Source organism: Colobus angolensis, unplaced genomic scaffold (assembly GCF_000951035.1).
Source record: "Colobus angolensis palliatus isolate OR3802 unplaced genomic scaffold, Cang.pa_1.0 Scaffold42, whole genome shotgun sequence".
Classification (NCBI taxonomy): domain Eukaryota; kingdom Metazoa; phylum Chordata; class Mammalia; order Primates; family Cercopithecidae; genus Colobus; species Colobus angolensis.
In genome coordinates, this window is record NW_012117599.1 from 3224161 (window position 1) to 3244086 (window position 19926).

Genomic DNA, 19926 nt, shown 5'->3' on the forward strand with positions numbered 1-19926 from the left:
TAGAAACAGGTTGCCCAAGCTCCATCTGTCTCTTTAAAAGCACTCTAATCCATGGTGTCTTTCCCGCCTGGACTCAAAACTCCCACAGGCAAAATTCAGATCTAATTCATCTTCCTAATAGATGCTCATTATTTGTTGACGTGCTCCCGCAGCCAAGTAACAGAAAAGCTGGTAACATGTTTAAATTAGCTGTATTACTTGAAAGAAACATTGTAAATCTACTGAGTAATATAGTTACAAAAATATTTAGGATTGTTCCCACAACCGAATGATGGATCCATAAATTAGTAGAAATATAAAAGTTTGTTGTTAAATTCATACATTATAAAAGTGATCTTTTAAAAAAAAATCCAATATTCACATAAAATAGACATAATACAAATTAGGCTACTGCCCATCATATATTTTTTGTATGTTTCTTATGAAAAATGTCCACTGTTGTTTCATGACATGGTCTTAAATCAAAATCACAATATCCAAGGGAAAAACGACTCTAAGAAGAGAAGAAAAGAGTATCATTAAAAATGATACAAAAACAGTGCTACACATTTACTCATAAGATTATATCCTACCTGTGGTTTCTTAAAATAATCAAGTCCCCTTCCAATCTTAATCATCCATCCATTGTTGAACCTGTTGAAATTAGTATATAGTATTATATTCAAGACATTAAAGTCAGACTATTAATAGAGCTGTAGTGTATTAAGTGTCAGCAAAATTTCCCCCTAACAAAGCAAACCACTTCCTCCAGTGGCTTGAGTTGAATCAAACCTGGGGTTCTTTATGAGCTGTGTCCACAGTGAAAACAGTCATAGAAACAATCAATTGATTTGATTATCTGATAGTTTAACCTTGAATTTCAGCTTGTTGATCAAACTTTTTCGTGTTCTGCTAACAAGTGGTGGCAAAGTGTATTCAGGGCAACTGGTGGTGTTTTAAGAGTTCCCCTACCTAGAGATGGGGAATGTGCAGGAGGAGCCCTGGGCCCTGACCTCTGCTTCAACTATAGCAGCTGCATTTTCATCTGTTTTGCATATTTCGTTTGTGATTAAGTTTTTATTAAAACTGAGTGCCCTTGCTATAAACATATAATCACTGTGCTAAACAAAAGGAAGGTATCACTGAAATAACCGCATATTCTGTTTTCTTATAGACCCAGCAAATTGTCATGCCTACTAGAATATTTAATAACCCATAAGAAGTAAAGCCACAATAAGTAAATATTAAGTTCACTAGAAAATAAATTATCCTAATATCATAACACTATATATACAGTTGAGTAGACAGAAAAGTATTCTCTTTTTCTCTATGACACAGAATATGTAAATATTACTCCATTAGGAAATATTAAACTCACACACAAAGCACTTGGCTTACTTTGTCCAAAAGTAAGCCAAGTGTTTTTTTTCTTCTCAAAAGTGAAAAATGACTAAATGGAGGTTTTTTGAATTTTAAATATTTATAAATAAATATTAAATATATGCAATTATATAAAACATTTTTAAAATTTTAAGTATATATCGACTGCATAAAAATTAAAACATTATTGTAGACGAACCTAATTTCTCGGTCATGTATTGAAGAAGAGTACTGCACTTCCAACAGCACTCCATGACTCCTGAGTGACTCTTCTATTTCTTGCAGGCCCCTACTTTGCTGCACTTGCTCAGTGCCCTGTTAATTGCAAAAATACGATTATCTGCCTCAGTTATTATTGTTATCTTAAACTATCCCTAAGCTATACAATCTGTATCATAGGTGGATTAAGATGGAAATGTTCTATACTCGTTTCAATGTCTACTATCTCAAAGAAGCAACTAAACAATGGAGGTAGTTTAAAGAGCAACTGTTTTTATCAAAATAATTTTCTTTCTAATGTGAACATAACTCCATCCTGTCTCCTTAAATGTAGTTTGGAATAGTTTTAGTCATCCAGGTGGAGCTGACTTCTTTTGAAATCAATCGTAGAAGTCATAACTATGTAGAAGCATTCCTATTTTAAGTCAAAATCAAGATAGAGATGCCCACTACCACATCATTCTACCAACCCCCAGATACTAGAATTGGTAAAGCAACAAAATTGTCCATAGTGCAGACAGTGTGATTGCCTCCTAGAATATCCAAGAGACTAAACAAACAAACTATTTGAATAAGCGCATTTAACAAAGTGGCCAAATACAAAATCAGCATCCTAAAATCAATAACATTTTTTCATGACATGCTATGCATACTGTTAGATAATAAGTTAATTTCCAAGGAAATAAATCTAGCTGAGGCACTGCATCAGTGTTTTCCTTGATGGGACTACATCTTGTAACTGCATAAAGTTAATAAGAAAGAGAAAGTGCTTTCAGGTACCTACTTCATCCAGAGAGGTGAGAAGGTGAATAGTTTTTACTTTACATGGTCTCTTAATAAGCATCTCACAAAATCGAAGAAAGTTATACAGCTAAAAGACATTAGAATGGATTATTACTAACTTAGTACATTGAATATAATATTTCATTATATTTTAGTACGTTCACATACCTGATGAGTATGTCTAATATAAGGATCTTCTATCCAAACTTCTGTAACTGTCTCATTAAGATATTCGCGAAAAAGTGACTCATAACTGAAACCTGTTGCATTCTCTTCTATTTTAATTTGCTTGTGATATTTTCCATCTATAAAACACAGGCTTCAACAGTAAAACCAGTGACCATTTTTTTTACACATTTTATATTTTATATATAGTGATTAATCATTATCAGATACACATTAATTTTTTTCACTTATTCATTCAGCAAATACTGAATGCCTACCAAATATCATACACATTGCAGGATGTTACACACACAAATGTATTTAAGACAAACCATTACATTAGTGATTTCTGCCTTCACAGAGGCTAGGCAGGGGGGAAAATCCAGAGGTTTCCTGGAACAGGTCCTTGGGTCAGATCCTATAGACCAGGCAGTTTGTTGAAGGGAGTAGTGTATGTATAAAGGTATCCAATAACTTCTGTCACCATGGGTAGCACCACATACTGTAACTCAGTGGCTCTCTGGTCCTTCTCTTCAGACTTGTCTTTTTATGTCTTGCAATCTAATAACTAAAGTGAGTATTAAACATGAATGCAGGGCAGGGCGCAGTGGCTCACGCCTGTAATCCCAGCATTTTGGGAAGCCAACGTAGGTAGATCATTTGAGGTCAGGAGTTCGAGACCAGCCTGGCCAACATGGTGAAACGCCACCTCTACTAAAAATATAAAAAGTAGCCAGGCGTGACGTCAGGCGACTGTAGTCCCAACTACTTGGGAGGCTGAAGCAGGAGAATCACTTGAACCCAGGAGGTGGAGGTTACAGTGAGCTGAGATCGCACCACTGCACTCCAGCCTGGGCAACAGAGCAAGACTCTGCCTCAAAAAAACGAAAAAAGAAAAAACATGAATACAGTATAATATGGAGCTTCGAAGTCTTTCTTGGCACATGTAGAGTTTTAAACAGAAATTTATAGTACTTCTTAATAACCCAAGCTAAAGACTGGGATGTCACAGGATCAATAGGATAGATCTATTGCTTTTGTTAATTCAAAATGAACATTGAAAAAGTTATCAGAAACCTTTAAGGTTTTAAAAAAATATGACCCCTGGCTGGGCACAGTGGCTCACACTTGTAAACCCAGCACTTTAGGAGACCGAGGTGGGAGGATCACCTGAGGTCAGGAGTTAGAGACCAGTCTGACCAATATGGCAAAACCTCGACTCTACTAAAAATACAAAAATGAGCCAGGTGTGGTGGCAGGTGCCTGTAGTCTCAGCTACTCAGGAGGCTGAGACAGGAGAATTGCTTGAACCCAGGAGGCAGAGGTTGCAATGAGCTGAGGTCGTGCCACTGCACTCCAGCCTGGGCGACAGAGTCAGACTCTGTCTCAGAAAAAAAAAAGACCCCTAATGCTAGTCCCTAAATTATTCGTTATATGGTAGCCCCTAAATTATACTTTACACTTTGTTTAAAAATCAGTAGTTTGGATTCTGTTCCAAATATTTCCACAGAGATAATGTTGGCAACTATGCCTTGTTTTTTAAGCCAAGATAGCCACAGAGAGGTTAATTTAATGCCATGTACTCAAAACCACAATGCTGAAGATACTATATTTCATCAATGTTTTCGAGTAAAATTTCATTCTAAATTTCAAATTGGGGTGAAGGAAACACAATTTTATTCCCACTGAACAAAGGAGCTCAGTGGGGGATCCCCAGGATATGTACTGATACAGAATAGCAGGAAGAGATGGGGAAAGGGGTGTAGAAAGTATAGAGAGGAAGAAAAGCTAGGGCCTGGGGGCACTGGCCTTTCAGGGCAGCAGTACCTGTGGCTATAGAAAGCAGCAAGTATGCACTCAGGTAAGGGTGGATATGGCCATTTATAGACATTTGTAAACTGGATGCTTAGGAGCAGGGAACTAATAATCAATAGGGAACAATACCTACCTGACCTCTAATCATTAGGAATGCTTAACTCCTGAGGTGTTTTGATTCACAACAAAATCTGAGGGAAATCCCAGGAGTTTCTTTAGCTTCTTTCATGATTTTGGTCATTTCATAAAGGGAAATATAAATAAAATACACAATTTACATTCAGTATTCCTCTGTAGTATTTCTTAACATAGGGTCCACACCTAAGCTTCATAGGGATTTGTGAACCCCTTAAAAATGGCATGTAACATTCTCCAGTATGTATAGCTTTCATCGGATGTTCAAAGGTCAAAGGGATGTCTGACATTCCCACCCCCAACTAAAAAACAAACAAACAAACAAAAAAAACAATTAAGAACAACTCCTATATGGGAGTGGAAATGCAGATTAAATCCTGTAAGCTCCCAGGGACAACTGGTCCAGACCACACAGAGCTCCAGAGGGCAGGAGCCAGGAACGCTGGGTGAACGGACGATCATAGTTGTTTACGGATGTGTTTTCTAAAACATCCTCTTTACCTTCTTTTTCTTGCTCCAAGTACTTCTTTATGTTTTCCGCTCTGTCCATGTATTTGGAAATTTTTTCTCTGAGATTACATCTCTTAGTATTATCTTTGGTACCTATAAATTTAAAAATATATATTAGCAAGTATCAAAACAATTTTTCTATTTAATTTGGGCATTGTTTTCAGTTTCTCAAGTTTTCTACAAATATCCTATCCTTTAGTATGATTTGCCTTAGTCCTCAAATACACACGATAAGCTCAAATTTGGCTTGAACATCCAAGACCTTCATATTTACACAAAGCATGTGATACAGCTTGGTTTGGGAGTGGGAATGCTTGACACTATGTCTCATCTCTGGGACACCAAATCTGGTGGGATGAAAGGTGGCTCATTACATGTCAAACTCATGTCTGAGCACTATTTTATCCTAATTACCCACAAGTTTGAAGTTTTTGCATAATTAAAAGATAGCAAAAAAATATTTATCTTCCACATAACCAGCTACTCTTCCAGACCTCCCCATTATATAATGCACATTTTTCCAGCTACCACAAAAATGTTATTTTTGAATATACATGATCATAAAGTTTTACTCCAAGCACCCATCCTCCCAGATCAGTCAACAAATCACTTCTTGTTCCTTCCCTTCTTTTCTTTCAACATCGCTTATATTTTCCATAATAATTTCATTTTTTGTTTATTTTGAGACGGAGTCTTGTTCTGTCACCCAGGCTGCAGTGCAGTGGCACGATCTTGGCTATCTGCAGCCTCCACCTCCCGGTTCCAGCAATTCTCCTCTTAGCCTTCTGAGTAGCTGGGACTACAGGCATCCACCACCATGTCTGTCTAGTTTTTGTATTTTTAGTAGAGATGGGGTTTCACCATATTTTGGTCAGGCTGGTCTCTGACTCCTGACCTCAGGTGATCTGCCCGCCTCGGCCTCCTAAAGTGCTAGGATTACAGGCATGAGCCACAGTGCCCAGCCAATAATTTCATTTTAATCTCTCATTTTGAAAAACATTTTGAGTTAATTTTATATTTACAGAAAAGTTGCAAAAATGGTACAGATACCTCCTTCACCTGGATTCTCCTAATGTTAACATATTACAAGCCATACTACAAATATCAGAGCTAGGAAATTAACGCTGAAACAATACTATGAACTCATCTACAAACCTTATTTGAATTTCACCAATTTTTCCACTAATGAAACTGTTTTCTGGTCTGGATCCCATATTGCATTTAGTTATGTGTCCTTAGTCTCCTCCAATCTGTGTTAGTTCCTTAATCTTTCTCTGCCTTCTATGACCTTGACATTTAGGAATAATATTGGTCAGTTGTTTTTACAGAATGTCTCTCGTTTTGGATGGTCTGATGTTTTCTCATGATTAGACTTGGTTTATGCATTTTTTGGCAAGAAAATCACAGAAGTGATGTACCTTGCTCAGTGGGTACGTGATGTTTATGTGTCTTACTACTGGTGATATTAACTTTGACCACTTGGTAAAGGTAATGATCAAATCAGGGTAATTAGCATATCTGTCATCTCAAATATTTAGTTTCTTTGTGGGAAGAACCCTGAAAATCCTTCATTCTAGCTATGTTGAAACATACAACACGTTATTAACTATAGTCACCCTATTGTGTAATAAGACACCGGAATTTATTCCTCTTATTTAACTATTTTTTTTTTTTAAGAGAGACAGGGTTTCACCATGTTGGCCAGGCTAGTCTCGAACTCCTGACCTCAAGTGATCTGCCCACCTCGGCCTCCCAAAGTACTGGGATCACAGGCATGAGCCACTGTGCCTGGCATCTAGCTGTAATTTTGTACCCTTTGACCAACCTCTCCCCATTCCTCCTACCCCCTGCCCTTCCCAGCTTCTGGTAACCACTGTTCTACTCTCTACTTCTATATCAACTTTTTCAGATTCCACATATGAGTGAGATCATGTGGTATTTGTCTTGCTGTGTCTGGCTAATTTCACTTAACAATTTCCTACAAGTTTGTCCATGTCACAAATGACAGGATTTCAATTTTTATGGCTGAACAGTACTCCACTGTATATATGTACCACATTTTCTTTATTCATCTGCTGATAGACACTTGGATTGATTCCCTGTCTTGGCTATTATGAATAGTGCTGCAGTAAGCATGGGAGTACAAATACCTCTTCAGTGTAATGATTTCATTTCCTTTGGATATATACCCAGTAATGGGATTAATGGATCATATGGTAGTTCTCTTTTTAATTTTTTGAGGAATCTCCATACTGTTTTCTATAATGGCTATACTCACCTCTTATTTTGATTCCAGCAGGAGCTCCTTAATTGGTCTGCTTAACTTCAGTCTCTACGGGTTAATATCTACTTTACATCCTTGCCATATTCAGTCCTTTATTCAAGAAATATTTATTGAGAACTAACGACATGGCAGGCACTGTTCTAAGTGCTGTGGATACAGCAGTTAATACAACAGACACAATTCTCCTCTATTGTTCAAGTAGGAAGAAAGAGAACAATAAAAATAAGTTGGTAAAACATGTATATTAGACTGAGATAAGTGCTATCAAATAAAATAATGGAGGACAGGGAGTGCTGGGATGGGGTTATAATTTTACACTGGAGGTCTGGAAAAGCCTCACAAAGAAGGTGATATTTGTGTAAAGGCCTGGAATAGGAGAGAGTGTGCCATGCAAATAAGTATCTGTGAGAAAAGAGCACATTCCTGAAAGAGACAAGCCCTGAAATGCAACTCCAATTATGTTACTCCTTTGTAAAAACCTTAAATAGTTTCTCCTTGCCTGTGGAATGAGTTAGAATCTCCTGGTAGTCAAGGCATTCACAATGTGATCCAAGCCCCTATCGACCTTTAAACTTGACTTCTCACTCTTCCTCTTCAGACACGTGCTCAACCAAACTACTTATTTGGTAAGACAGCACAGGAATTTGAAGACTCTTAGATGAATTTCTGACTTCTGAAATTCTTTTTCCTCCAAAGCCCCAATCAAACTCCACCTCTACCTTTCCACCCTCCCATGACCTTTAACTGTTGAAATCCTCATTGTGCCTATCTATAGATCTCTCTCTCCTGGCACTTACTGCCTGTATGAGCGCTATTTGCATTTTGGTCTTAACCCATCTATGCCATGTTACATGTAACCTCTACGGGATCAGTGAAGCACACTAGAGAAGAACTGTGATTCTCCCGCTTCATATTCCTGGTGCAGCCAAAACTTGAGCAGTGTTCTGCCTGACCGATGCAGTACACCATACAGTACACACAGGCCTTGGGCGCTGACTGTCACTCTACCACCTCCTAGTGGCAGAACTTGAAAGCGAACAATATTTTTTATGCTATAAAGCGAGAACACCATCAGCTCCTACTTGATAGGGCAATTGGTACGGATGAAACGAGATCACACTTTTAATGTTCTCTGCAATGCCTGGCACTCAGCACTGAAATGTGATAGCTACGCTTATTGCTGTTGTCACTGTCATCATTATCATCAAATAATGCCCCAGGCAAGGTAGAGTTTATAGTTCTGACCAAAGCACCAAACCATGAAGGGCTTCCCTCTGCTGCCTCAAAGCTTCGGTAACACTTTAATTATAAGAAGCTTAAACTAGAAAGCACAGAGGGAGCTTAGTCCAGACTGGGAGTGTCAGTGGGTTGGGGAGCGGGAGTTGATCTTATCAATTTAATACATAAATATTGAGTGTCTACTGTGAGCCAGGGTTGTGCTGGGTGTTAAGGAATATTTGGGTATTTCTCAACATTGAATAACTAAGTAATAGGAAAAGTCTCACTGTCCCCTCCACAGCCCTGGACATTTCTCACACCGAACTTCATCCGTTTAAGAAAAACTTTTCTTCTTCCGCCGCTACATAATTTTACTTTGGCTTGCTTTAAATGCAAATGTTTAAACAGAAAATTAAAAACAATCGTATAATAAACACCCTTATTACCCATCACCTAGATTTTTAAAATTAGCATTTTTGCTCAAATAGAGCTTCGATTTTTAAAAAATTTTTGCTTAAGGAAAATTAACTAAAGACATCATAGCATCTCTTTCTAAAACACTTTGGTCTGCATCCCTAAAAATTTAGGATAGTTTTCGGGAAAAAAAATCATATTGCCTAAGAAAATAATTTTAATGTCACCCAATCTATATTCAAACTTTTCTAATAGATCCAAAAATGTCTTTCAAAGTTCGTACAAACCCAGGTCCTATCAAAGCTTATATATTACACTGGGTTCTATCTCTTAAGTCTTTTAAAATCTAGACTAGTAGCCCCCCCACCTTTTCTAGATGACATCAATCTACTAAAGATCTAAAGGAAAGCGGCCCAGTTGTCCTGTAGAATATCCCACCTTCTGTATTTAACTGCTGCTTCGTGGTGCGGAAGAATCGTTTTTAACTCATTCACTTCACCCCAGACACAGCAGGAACCAGCCCTTTTCCTCAGGTCCTCCCCGCCTTGCCTCATTGCTCACCTTTCAGAACCTGCAGGAGCAGATCAATCCCCTCTTGGTAACACACCAGAGCCTGCGGATACCGCGACTCCGAATCTAGTTCTACCGCCCGCTTGAGCACAGTGGCTGCAGCTGTGCTCTGAGGATCCTGCCCCAGCCCGGACTTCGCCATAATTCCGGGAATTCTCCTCCACCTCAACCCAGACTGAAGTGAAGCGGGTCTGCCGCGCTTCCGGGAAGTGGTCATGTGACACCCAGGCGCCTGCGCTCTCTTTCTAGGGACTTGCCTGAGGGGGAGGGATTTCGTCGGAACAAAAGTGACCTAGTGTGCAGGTCGCGCTCACTGCGACGGCAGGCTTTGAGTGTGGCACTTGGTAGCTCTTCCTCTGTTCTGCTTCCCTTCGGTGGAAAAGTTCAGGCTGAACGTTTAGCGGGTGCTGGTGAGTGGGGAATGAGTGGCCGAGAGTGCGGCATTCTTCGCAAGGTGTATCCGGGAGCCCTCTGCAGATCCTAATTGATTTTCCCTATTGCGTTCTGAGTTGGCAGGTTACGGCAACCTAAATGGGTCTGCGCCAGATCCCGTCACATTGGCTCCCGTAAGGCCATTGGCCTGCAGGATCCCCCCCGTTTCCCAATTCGCGGGATCCAGGGCTACGCGGCTTTTTGGGCCCATACTCAAGGACGGAGCCGCCGAGGCTGGACGGCTTGGGAAAGGGAACCCAAGCAGCATTTTCTGTGCTTTATTGATAATTTAGAGTTGCCATTGGGGATTAGGGTTGCTTTTTTTTTTTTTTTAATGAAGATAGAAAATTGTCTTTATTTTTGTATTGCTTCATTTTATAATGCAAACATCCAGAGTTGGCAGTTAGAATATTTGCCATTGTATTAAAATTGTGATTTGTTACCATTTTGATCGAGACCTACCAAAAGCTGTTTGTTCTGCCCTTTTGCTAGGAGGCAGTAATGAGGGCTGCCTACTGCTTGTTAGGCACTAGGAGTTCAGAGAAGAGACACGTTTCCAGCCTTCAGAGATCTCTGGTATCCCTGCAAGAGTGATTCTGTGTTTTACATTTCAGAAGTGTTTTCCCCCTTTAATAATTATATACATTGACGGTTTAGAAAAAGAAATCGCTTTTTAACGTTCCTGTTGCATGCATGGTCATTGTAAAAAGATAAAAGAACTATCGGTCGGTGTGGGGGAGGAGAAACACCTTTTTTCATACCCCCAGGCGTATATTAACGCTTTTCTGACAACCTTCCAGAATTTTTCTGTACGTAGACACGTTCACAGACATTTAAAAAAGTAGAAATGGGATCATACTTCTGTGATGCCTGGTATTTTCCTATTTTACAGTAGGAGACGGTAAACTTTTACTTTATTAAAACGTATTCCTTGCCAGGCGAGGTGGCTCACGCCTGTAATCTCAGCACTTTTGGAGGCCAAGGCGGGAGGACCATGAGGTCAGGAGATTGAGACCATCCTGGCTAACACGGTGAAACCCCGTCTCTACTAAAAATACAAAAAATTAGCCGGGCGTGGTGGCGGGTGCCTGTAGTCCCAGCTACTCGGGAGGCTGAGGCAGGAGAATGGCGTGAACCCAGGAGGCGGAGCTTGCCACTGCACTCCAGCCTGGGCTACAGAGCGAGACTCCCGTCTCAAAAAAATAAAATAAAATAAACGTATTCCTTGAGTCAAACGTGGTGACACCTAGCTCTAATTACTGGGAAAATTGAGGATTGCTTGAGACTGAGTTCAATACCAGGAACTTAGGGGGACTCTAAAACTTGCAACTTTTGACTATCACACCTTCAGTAGTCTGTAAATATTTAAATTTCAGTTATTCTGCAAAAAAAAAATTATGTGCCTGCTGTAGGGCAGATACCACTTTACATAGGTGCTTGGGATACTTCTGTGAATATAACAGACCCAAAACAACAAAATCTAAAAACCCCTTTCCAATGGAATTAGCATGGTATTGAATGGACATGCGCCAAAGATAATTAAGTTATGTTAGAAGATACGCACAGTAGAAAGAAAAGAGAGGAATTGGGAGTGTTGACAGTTGGGGTATGGGTGAAAATGTCAAATGATGTGATCTGGGTAGACCTCATTGAAAAGGTGAGATTTGAGCCAAAAATTTGAAAAGATAAGGAATTAGCCATGTAAGTATCAGGATCATTCCAGGAGAGGGAATAGTCAAAGGGAGCATGACTGCTTGACTAGTTCTAGATCAAACAAGGGGGGCAGCATGTCTGGTGATTGAGCAAGAGGGTAATTGGAGATTGAGTCCTGGAGGTGGGGACGGTTGGCAGTGGTGTACTACAAAGACATGAGAGGGTGAGGATTAAGAATTAGAGCCGGGCGTGGTGGCCCACGCTTGTAACCCCAGCACTTTGGGAGGCCAGGCGGGCGAATCACCTGAGGTCAGGAGTTCGAGATCAGCCTAGCCAACATGGTGAAACCTGTGTCCACTAAAAATACAAAAATTAGCCGGAGGTGGTGGCGCGTGCCTGTAATCCCAGCTACTCAGCAGGCCGAGGCAGGAGAGTCGGTTGAACCCAGGAGGCAGAGGTTGCAGTGAGCCAAGATTGGGCCACTGCACTCCAGCCTGGGCGAGAAAGTGAGACTCCGTCTCAAAAAAAAAAAAAAAGAAAAAGAATTTGGTTTTCACTGTGATCGAAATGGGCAAGCATTGGAGGTTTTAATTTTTTCATAAACTTTATTTTTGAATAGTTTTAGATTTTCAAAGAAGTTGTGAAGATGGTACAGAGTTCCTATATATGCTACACTGTTTCCCCTTACGTGTTTGGTATGCCTGTGTACAATTGATGAACCAATATAGATACATTATTAAAGTCCATACTTTATTTAGATTTACTTAGTTTTTGCCAAATGTTCTTTTACTATTCCGGGATACCACATTGCATTTAATGGTCATGACTTCTTCCTTAGGCTCCTCTTAACTGTGACGGTTTCTCAGACTTTCCTTGTTTTTGCTGTCATTGACAGTTTTGAGGCAGTTAGGTATTTGGGAAGATACTGGTCAGGTATTTTGTATGATGTCCCTCAACTGGACTCTGATGTTTTTCTGTTAGAGTAGGGTTACGAGTTTTGGGAGGGAAGGCCATCGAGATAAAGGGCCATTCTCATTCCGTCATACCAAAGGTGCCTGCCACCAATTTGGCTTTTATCAGTGTTGATATTAATTAGCCTTAATCACCTGGCTGCGAAAGTCTTTGTCAGCTTTCTCTAATGTTATTTTTCCCCTTTTCTATCCTGTACTCTTTGGGAGCAAGTCATTAAGCGTAGCCCACACTTAAGGAATGAATAGTTTTGCTCCACCTCCTTGAGTAAGAGAGTACCTACATAAATTATTTGGAATTCTTCTGAATGGGATATTTGTTCTTTCTCATTAACTTATTCACTTATTTATATTAGTATGAACTTAGGGTTGTTTGTTTATTTATTTCAGTTTGGATTCTAAGCCAGTAATACTTTGTTACTTATTTTGTTGCTGAAATTGTTCCAGCTTTGGCTACAGCTGACTCCAGTGTCCCTTTGACATACCCCATCATTATGTTTTTTCCAGTAGTTCCTTTCTGGCATTACAAAGTGCTCCAGACATAATCAGCCATTTCTCAAAGGAGCACTGGTTCCTTTTATTAAAGACTGCAGCCAAGATCTGGGCACCGGGCGTGCTCATTGCCACTGAGTGCTATTGCTGTAAGTCCTCTCAGCTGACAGAGCTAACCCATGTGTGTACGCCTATCTATTATTATTTCTAATCCCTCAATATCTCTATTAAGCTAAACATTATAAGGTATGTAAGGATCATTGTAGCTTTCCGCTCTTGCTTATATGTAACTTCCCACTTCGACAGTGAGAATCCTGGCTCTCTGGAAGATTTTTGAGCAGAGCGATATGATCTGAGATTTAATGAGATGATTTATTGCTGATATACAAAGAAGATATTAGGGGAATTGGAATGGAAGCAAAAGTCCAGTTAGGATTTTGTTGAGATCTAAGTGATCAGAAAGATTTTTTATAAAGTGTGAAGCTAAATATGTTGGATTAATACCTAACCTTGATACGAGGAAGTCTGCTAAAATAATTTAGCATTAGATAGGTTCAGTTGCTGAGGAATATTTCTGAGGTCTGGCTCTTTTCAGGAGACGTCTTGCATTGATTCTCACAGTTCCATTGCTTTATCCACATCACAGGAAAGACTTGCAGAACTTGAATGAACTAGAATCTGCGGGACACTGAATTATAACACTTAACCTATTTTAGTGTGTTAGAGCAGAAGTCTCCAAATCCCAGGCCTCAGACCCAGACCATTTGCTGGCCAGCTAGGAACCAGGTGGCACAGCAGGAGGTGAGCTGCAGTTGAGTGAGCATTACCACCTGAGCTCCGCCTCCTGTCAGAGCAGTCCAGCATTAGATTCTCATAGGAGTGTGAACGCTGTTGTGAACTGTGCGTGCAGTGGATCTAGGTTGCATGCTCCTTATGAAATCTAATGCCTGATGATCTGAGGTGAACAGTTTCATCCTGAAACCTTCCCTGCCACCTCTCCCTATCCATGGAAAAATTGTCTTCCATGAAACTGGTCCAGTGCCAAAAAGGTTGGGGACTGCTTTTAAGAATAGTTTTAAGAGTATTCTTATTAGCTTTGTAATAATTTAATAATAATAAAAACTACCATTTATTGAGGGCTTCCCACATGCCATGTACTGTTTTAGGTGCTTTGTGGAATAACTCATTTGCATTTCTTCTTTTCTGGGGGAAAAACTGTAACGCACGAATTAAGTAACCTGTCGGACATATACATGTAGTTCATACACTTAATCTTTCTGCTTTCAGTATAAGTCAGTATAGTAGGCTACAGTTGTTTTGTGTCTGATTAAATAAATATGACCTTTTTAGGTTATAGAAGCAATGCGTGTGCATTGAAAATAGTTTAAAAAAATACAAATAAGCAAAAACAAATTCCACATTTTAACAGAAAGATGTTATGGTTTAGTGAAAATGCACTTGCCTAGAAATTAGGAGAATGGGATTCCAGACCACATACTTTATTGATAACTGAATGCACTTGGATAAATCATTGAACTTTCTGGAATTCATGATCCTCATTCGTAAAATAAGGATGTGGGCAGTCAGTTCTAATAGGAGTTGAGATTTCTTCAGTCCCTTCAGGCTCTTTAATTTTCTGTGATTCTGTGGCAAAGTATTCTTTATCTGCCTTCCTTGTTGAAGAAGACACTTTAAAATGATAGTAGTTTTGTGGAATCGGTCTAGGTCTGACTCATTTGGTGAAAATGGGATGTGGTTAATGTGTATAATTACTACCTGTGGTTGAATAAAATATGTATAAATTAATTCATGCCCTTATTGTGTTAAAATAACCAATATGTTTTACTGTTAAACTTAAGTTTACAATTAATTTGCTGCTTAGTTTTTGAATACTAGAGAAGGGGAAACCTGTTCATTTCCAGGACATAGTTGACTCATGGGTCTGCTTCCTACTTCCCACAGCCTCTAAAGAGAGCAGTCACTGCACTTATGGCTGGGATTTTGCGCTTAGTAGTTCAGAGGCCCCCTGGCAGAGTACAGGTAAGTGTTTCTTTTCAAGAATTTGTCTTTTTCTACCCTTATGATTTTTTTTTTTTTTTAATCATTACAAGGCAAGTTAAGTTCTTTTTTTTTTTTTTTTTTTTTGAGACAGAGTCTCACTCTGTTGCCCAGGCTGGAGTGCCGTGGCGCTATCTGGGCTCACCGTAGTCTCCACCTCCCAGGTTCAAGCAATTCTTCTGCCTCAGCCTCCTGAGTACCTGGGACTACAGGTGTCTGCCACTATGCCTGGCTAATTGTTGTATTTTTCATATACTCGGGGGTTTCACCATATTGGCCAGGCTGGTCTCCAAGACCTTGTGATCCACCTGTCCCAGCCACCCAAAGTTAAGTTCTTTCACCAGTTCCTGTTCGATATTTTTTGGATATTGAGAGTTAATCTTGTTTATTTATGGTTTAACTGCTGTTTTATCCCTAAAGATCTAGAATCAAAAAAGATCTTTTTCTGGAAAACATACCAATAAAAAATGGCTGTCATTGATTCCCCCATGGTCTGTCTTAATCTTAAAGTTTTAGGGTTTTTTCCCCCTTAGATTATGGAAGGAGTACATTTTCAATAATACAATATTGGAAAAATATGGAAAATCAAAAGGAAGAGAAATAATCTCTAGGAGACCATCAGTGTTAGTATTTTCATGTATCTCCTTCTAGGCTTGCTTTTAGAAAGTGCAGTGGTGCAGCCTCATCTGCTCATAAGGGCCAGAGCCTACATGAGCCTATTGACCTGCTCCTGGCTGCAGATGACAACAATGTAAGGGACTTTATATATATTACCTTAACCTCAGATTAATCCTGGGGGGTCGATATGATTTCCTGTTTAGAGCTGAGGAAACTGACCCTCTGAGAGAGTAAGTGTCTCGTGTCTCACAGCTGGTAGGCAGCAGAACTCAGCCCACTGCCTGTCTTCTAGTGGTTTATGCCATCTCTGCAATGCAGGAAATGCTAGGAGGGAGTGATGGGAATGACTGCTGCCCATTCCCACGGCAGTATCCTGGTATGAAAGGTCAGCAGTGAACCCTTTTTCTTCAGCAGCCTGAGAGAAGTGGGACTGGAGGAGTATAGAGCAGGAACAAGAGATAGGAAAGGAATGATGACATTGTTAGAGCTAGAAAGGAAACTGGAAACTCGTTTTGGATTTCTTTTATATTGTCTTGTTAAATGTGAATTATTGCACATTCTCTAGAGCAGGAGTTGCTAAGCTATGGCCTCTAGGCCAAATTCAGCCTTCCACCTATTTTTGTAAATAACAGTTTTATTGAAAACTGCCTACACTGGGCCGGGTGCCGTGGCTCACGCTTGTAATCCCAGCACTTTGGGAGGCCGAAGTGGGCAGAACACGAGGTCAGGTCAGAAGATCAAGACCATCCTGGCTAACATGGCGAAAACGTGTCTCTACTGAAAATACAAAAACAAATTATCTGGGCGTGGTGGCGGGCACCTGTAGTCCCAGTACTTGGGAGGCTGAGACAGGAGAATGGCGTGAACCCGGGAGGTGGAGGTTGCAGTGAGCCGAGATCGTGCCACTGCACTCCAGCCTGGACCACAGAGTGAGACTCCATCTCAAACAAAAAAAAGAAAAAAGAAAGGAAAAGAAAAATAGCCACCCCTGTTTGTTTGCATATTGTTCAACTGCTTTTACCCTGTAATGGCCAAGCTGAGTTTTGGCAATGGAGACTACATAGCTCTAGAGCTGGAAATGTTTACTCTCTGGTCCTTTACAGAAAACAGTTACCAATCCATGGTCTAAAAGTATATTTATGTGCTCTTACCTTTGTTTTGTGTTAGTGCTTAGATGGGATGCATTCACTCAGCTAGGGCGCTAAGATATACCTTTAATAATTACAGGGTAGGTTGGAACAGACTTCTGTTACCTAAAGATTGGTGGGTATGGATTTCTGTACTAGATAGAATTCTAAAAAACAAATGATTTATATCATATTTTAGACGGTGACAAAAGGTGTGGAGTCTCTCATTTGTACAGATTGGATTCGTCACAAATTCACCAAATCAAGAATTCCAGATAAAGTAAGAACAAAGTTTGATTTTTTTTTAATGTTAGTGTTGTTCTAAAAAATATGTTTTAAGTGGTACCTATTTTTTAATACTGAAAGATTTTATGTTAAATTATATGTGGATATAGGTGGTGGTACAGAGTTTAAAGCATAGTGGGATTTATGTAAATGGTGCTTATTAAAAACAAAACTGTTCTGTCACTTGTGTCACTGGCTTTCACAGTAGTGGGTTTTTATCATTTCAGTGTACTTATTCCTACTTATGGTTTGTATATGTGTGTTGGTAGCACCATTGTCCTGAGAAAGCAGTAGGTCTTCCTACTCAGGCTCTCACTGTGTCACTCTTCATTTTCACTTTCCATATCGATCGTTGCTACTTTGGATCTTTCAGCTTTTTCTGTTTGATTTATGTGTACCTATCATTCTTTTAGATCATACTGACTAAGCCCGCCATTGATTTTTGTTTTAATTTTTTTTTTTAAGAGAGTCTTGCTTTGTTGCCCAGGCTGGATCACAATGGTGCAATCTCAGCTGGCTGCAACCTCTGTCTCCTGGGTCCAAACAGTTCTTGTGCCACAGCCTCCAGAGCATCTGGGACCACAGGCCTGTGCCACCACACTCAGCTAATTTTTGTACTTTTAGTAGAGATGGGGTTTCATCATGTTGCCCAGGCTGGTCTTGCACTCCTGATCTTGAGTGATCTACCCACCTTGGCCTCCCAGAGTGCTGGGATTACAGGTGCCCAGCCTGTTTTTGTTTGTTTTTTAATTAGTAGTCTTTATGTCTTAGAGCAGTTTTAGGTCTGCAGAAACATTGATTGGGAAGTATGGGGAGTTCCTATATGCTCCCTCCCCGCAGCATACACAGTGTCCTCTATAACTGATGAACCAGCGGGACACAGTATTATTAACTAAATCCCATGGTTTACACTAGCGTTCACTCTTCATGTTGTGAAGTTCTGTGGGTTTTGACAAATGCGTAATGTCATGTATCCACTATTACAGTATTATACAGAATAGTTTCACTGCCCTAAGTATCACCTGTGGTTCACCTGTTTATCCTTCCCAGTTCCCAACCCCTGGCAACCACTGATCTGTTTATTGTCTCCATAGTTTTGCCTTTTCTGGAATGTAATATAACCGAAATCATATGGTATATAGCCCTTTCAGACTGAATTCTTTCTCTTAGCAATATACCTGTAAGGTTCTTCCATGTCTTTTTGTGGCTTGCTAGCTTATTTTTATTGCTGAATAATATTCCATTGCATGGACGTATACAGTTTGTGCATACACCTGTGGAAAAACATCGTGGTTGCTTCCAGTTTTGGACAGTAATGAACAAAGCTGCTATAACCATTCATGTATAGATTTTTGGGTGGACATAAATGCCCAACTCATCAGTTAAATACCTAAGAGCATAATTGCTGGATTGTATGTTGAAGACTATATTTAGCTTTGTAAAGCCTGGGTTTTTTGTTTATTTGTTTTGGGCAAGGGGTTCCTAATATTTTTTGTTGTGGTAAAATACACATATAACATTTGCCATCTTAACCACTTTTAAGTGTGCTACTCAGTGGCATTAAGTACATTGACACTGTTGTACAACTATCACAACCATCCATCTCCAGAACTCTTTTAATCTTGGAAAAACGAAACTCTATATCCACTAAATAATAAATGCCAACCTAGGCAACATAAGGAGACCCAGTCTCTACAAAAAAAAAAATGAGATGGGTGTTGCGGTACACACCTGTAGTCCTAGCTACTCAGGAGGCTGAGCAGGGAGGATTGCTTAATCTCAGGAGGTTAAGGCTGCAATGACCTATAATTGTGCCACTGCACTCCAGCCTGGGCAACAGAGCAAGATCAAATCAATAATAATAGTAACTCCCCCATTTTCCCCTCTCCCTAGCTTTTGGTGACTTCCATTCCCCATTGATTTTTCTTTCTTTCTTTTTTTTTTTTTTTTTTTTTTTTTTTTGAGACAGAGTCTTACTCTGTCGCCCAGGCTGGAGTGTAGTGGCCGGATCTCAGCTCACTGCAAGCTCCGCCTCCTGGGCTCATGGTCGTAAGTGCCTCCTAACTGGGTTTCCTTGTATCAGGCTCTATCCCCAGTTGGTTTTATTCTCAGGTAAGAGTTTTCTTTCCAAATCTCTTAAAAACATGGTCCTGTTGGTTTTAACCCTCATTAACTCGGTATCCCTAGCAGTAATTTCTAAAGGCTCAACATGGTTGCACATAGTTTAACTTCGTCCCCTGCATTGCTTTTCATGCTTTTTTCTATATTAGCCACCCTGAACCACTTGCCTTTCCAAAATATTTTGTGCTTTTTCATACTGTTCTTTTAAATATTCTCACCTTTCTTTAGTGCACCTACCCCTTCCTCTGATCTCCACCATCCTTCTCGTTCTAATCTCTTCAAAATCCCTAGAAAAATGTAAGCAAACAAAACTCACCAAAAAATACTCTTAATCTCACCCACCCAGAGATAACTGCTGCCAGCTCCTTCCACATCCTTCTCTGTTGTATGTTTTATTTTTTTCTTTTAGACTACTCAAGTGCAGTAATGAGAAGAAAAGAGTAGAATAAGGAGTTCAATCTGTGTTGTATGTTTTAAGATGTGATTCATCTCATACGAATCATGCTTCTCTAGCTGTTCTCTCTGTCTAGTAATATAATATGAACCTCTCACTGTATACATTTTTTTTTTAAGTTCCGGTATACATATGCAGAATGTGCAGATTTGTTACATAGGTATACATGTGCCATGGTGGTTTGCTGCACCTATCAACCCGTCATCTAGGTTTTAAGCCCTACATGCGTTAGGTATTTGTCCTAAT

General features: G+C 39.8%; 2 protein-coding genes across 3 annotated transcripts in view; one reads left to right on the top strand and one right to left on the bottom strand.

Moving 5' to 3' along the window:
* Positions 1–284: 284 nt before the first annotated feature.
* MITD1 (MIT, microtubule interacting and transport, domain containing 1) lies at positions 285–9759 on the bottom strand. Its single transcript, XM_011956555.1, has 7 exons — positions 9464–9759; positions 4978–5079; positions 2530–2666; positions 2363–2449; positions 1559–1674; positions 573–633; positions 285–493 (listed from the first exon to the last, which is right to left on the bottom strand). The coding sequence occupies exons 1-7, from the start codon at positions 9687–9689 to the stop codon at positions 398–400; spliced, it is 825 nt and encodes a 274-aa protein (XP_011811945.1). The 5' UTR covers positions 9690–9759; the 3' UTR covers positions 285–397.
* MRPL30 (mitochondrial ribosomal protein L30) overlaps positions 9712–19926 on the top strand; it is a 16256-nt gene continuing 6041 nt past the window's right edge. For both annotated transcript variants that reach the window (XR_001003393.1, XM_011956554.1), the window contains exons 1-3: positions 9712–9882; positions 14980–15057; positions 17020–17100. Coding sequence is in view for 1 of the 2 variants with exons in the window: in XM_011956554.1 (XP_011811944.1) it covers positions 15007–15057; positions 17020–17100 (132 nt within the window). In the remaining variant the exon portion in view is untranslated. The remainder of the gene's footprint in view (positions 9883–14979; positions 15058–17019; positions 17101–19926) is intronic.

Excerpts from the sequence above, each read along its gene's own strand:
- MITD1 (XM_011956555.1), bottom strand. The coding sequence starts at position 9,689 with ATGACCACTTCCCGGAAGCGCGGCAGACCCGCTTCACTTCAGTCTGGG. Across the intron at positions 1,675-2,362 it reads TTCTCACCTCTCTGGATGAA|GGCACTGAGCAAGTGCAGCA; the intron begins GTAGGTACCTGA and ends TGCAATTAACAG. Across the intron at positions 634-1,558 it reads ATACATGACCGAGAAATTAG|GTTCAACAATGGATGGATGA; the intron begins GTTCGTCTACAA and ends TAATTTCAACAG.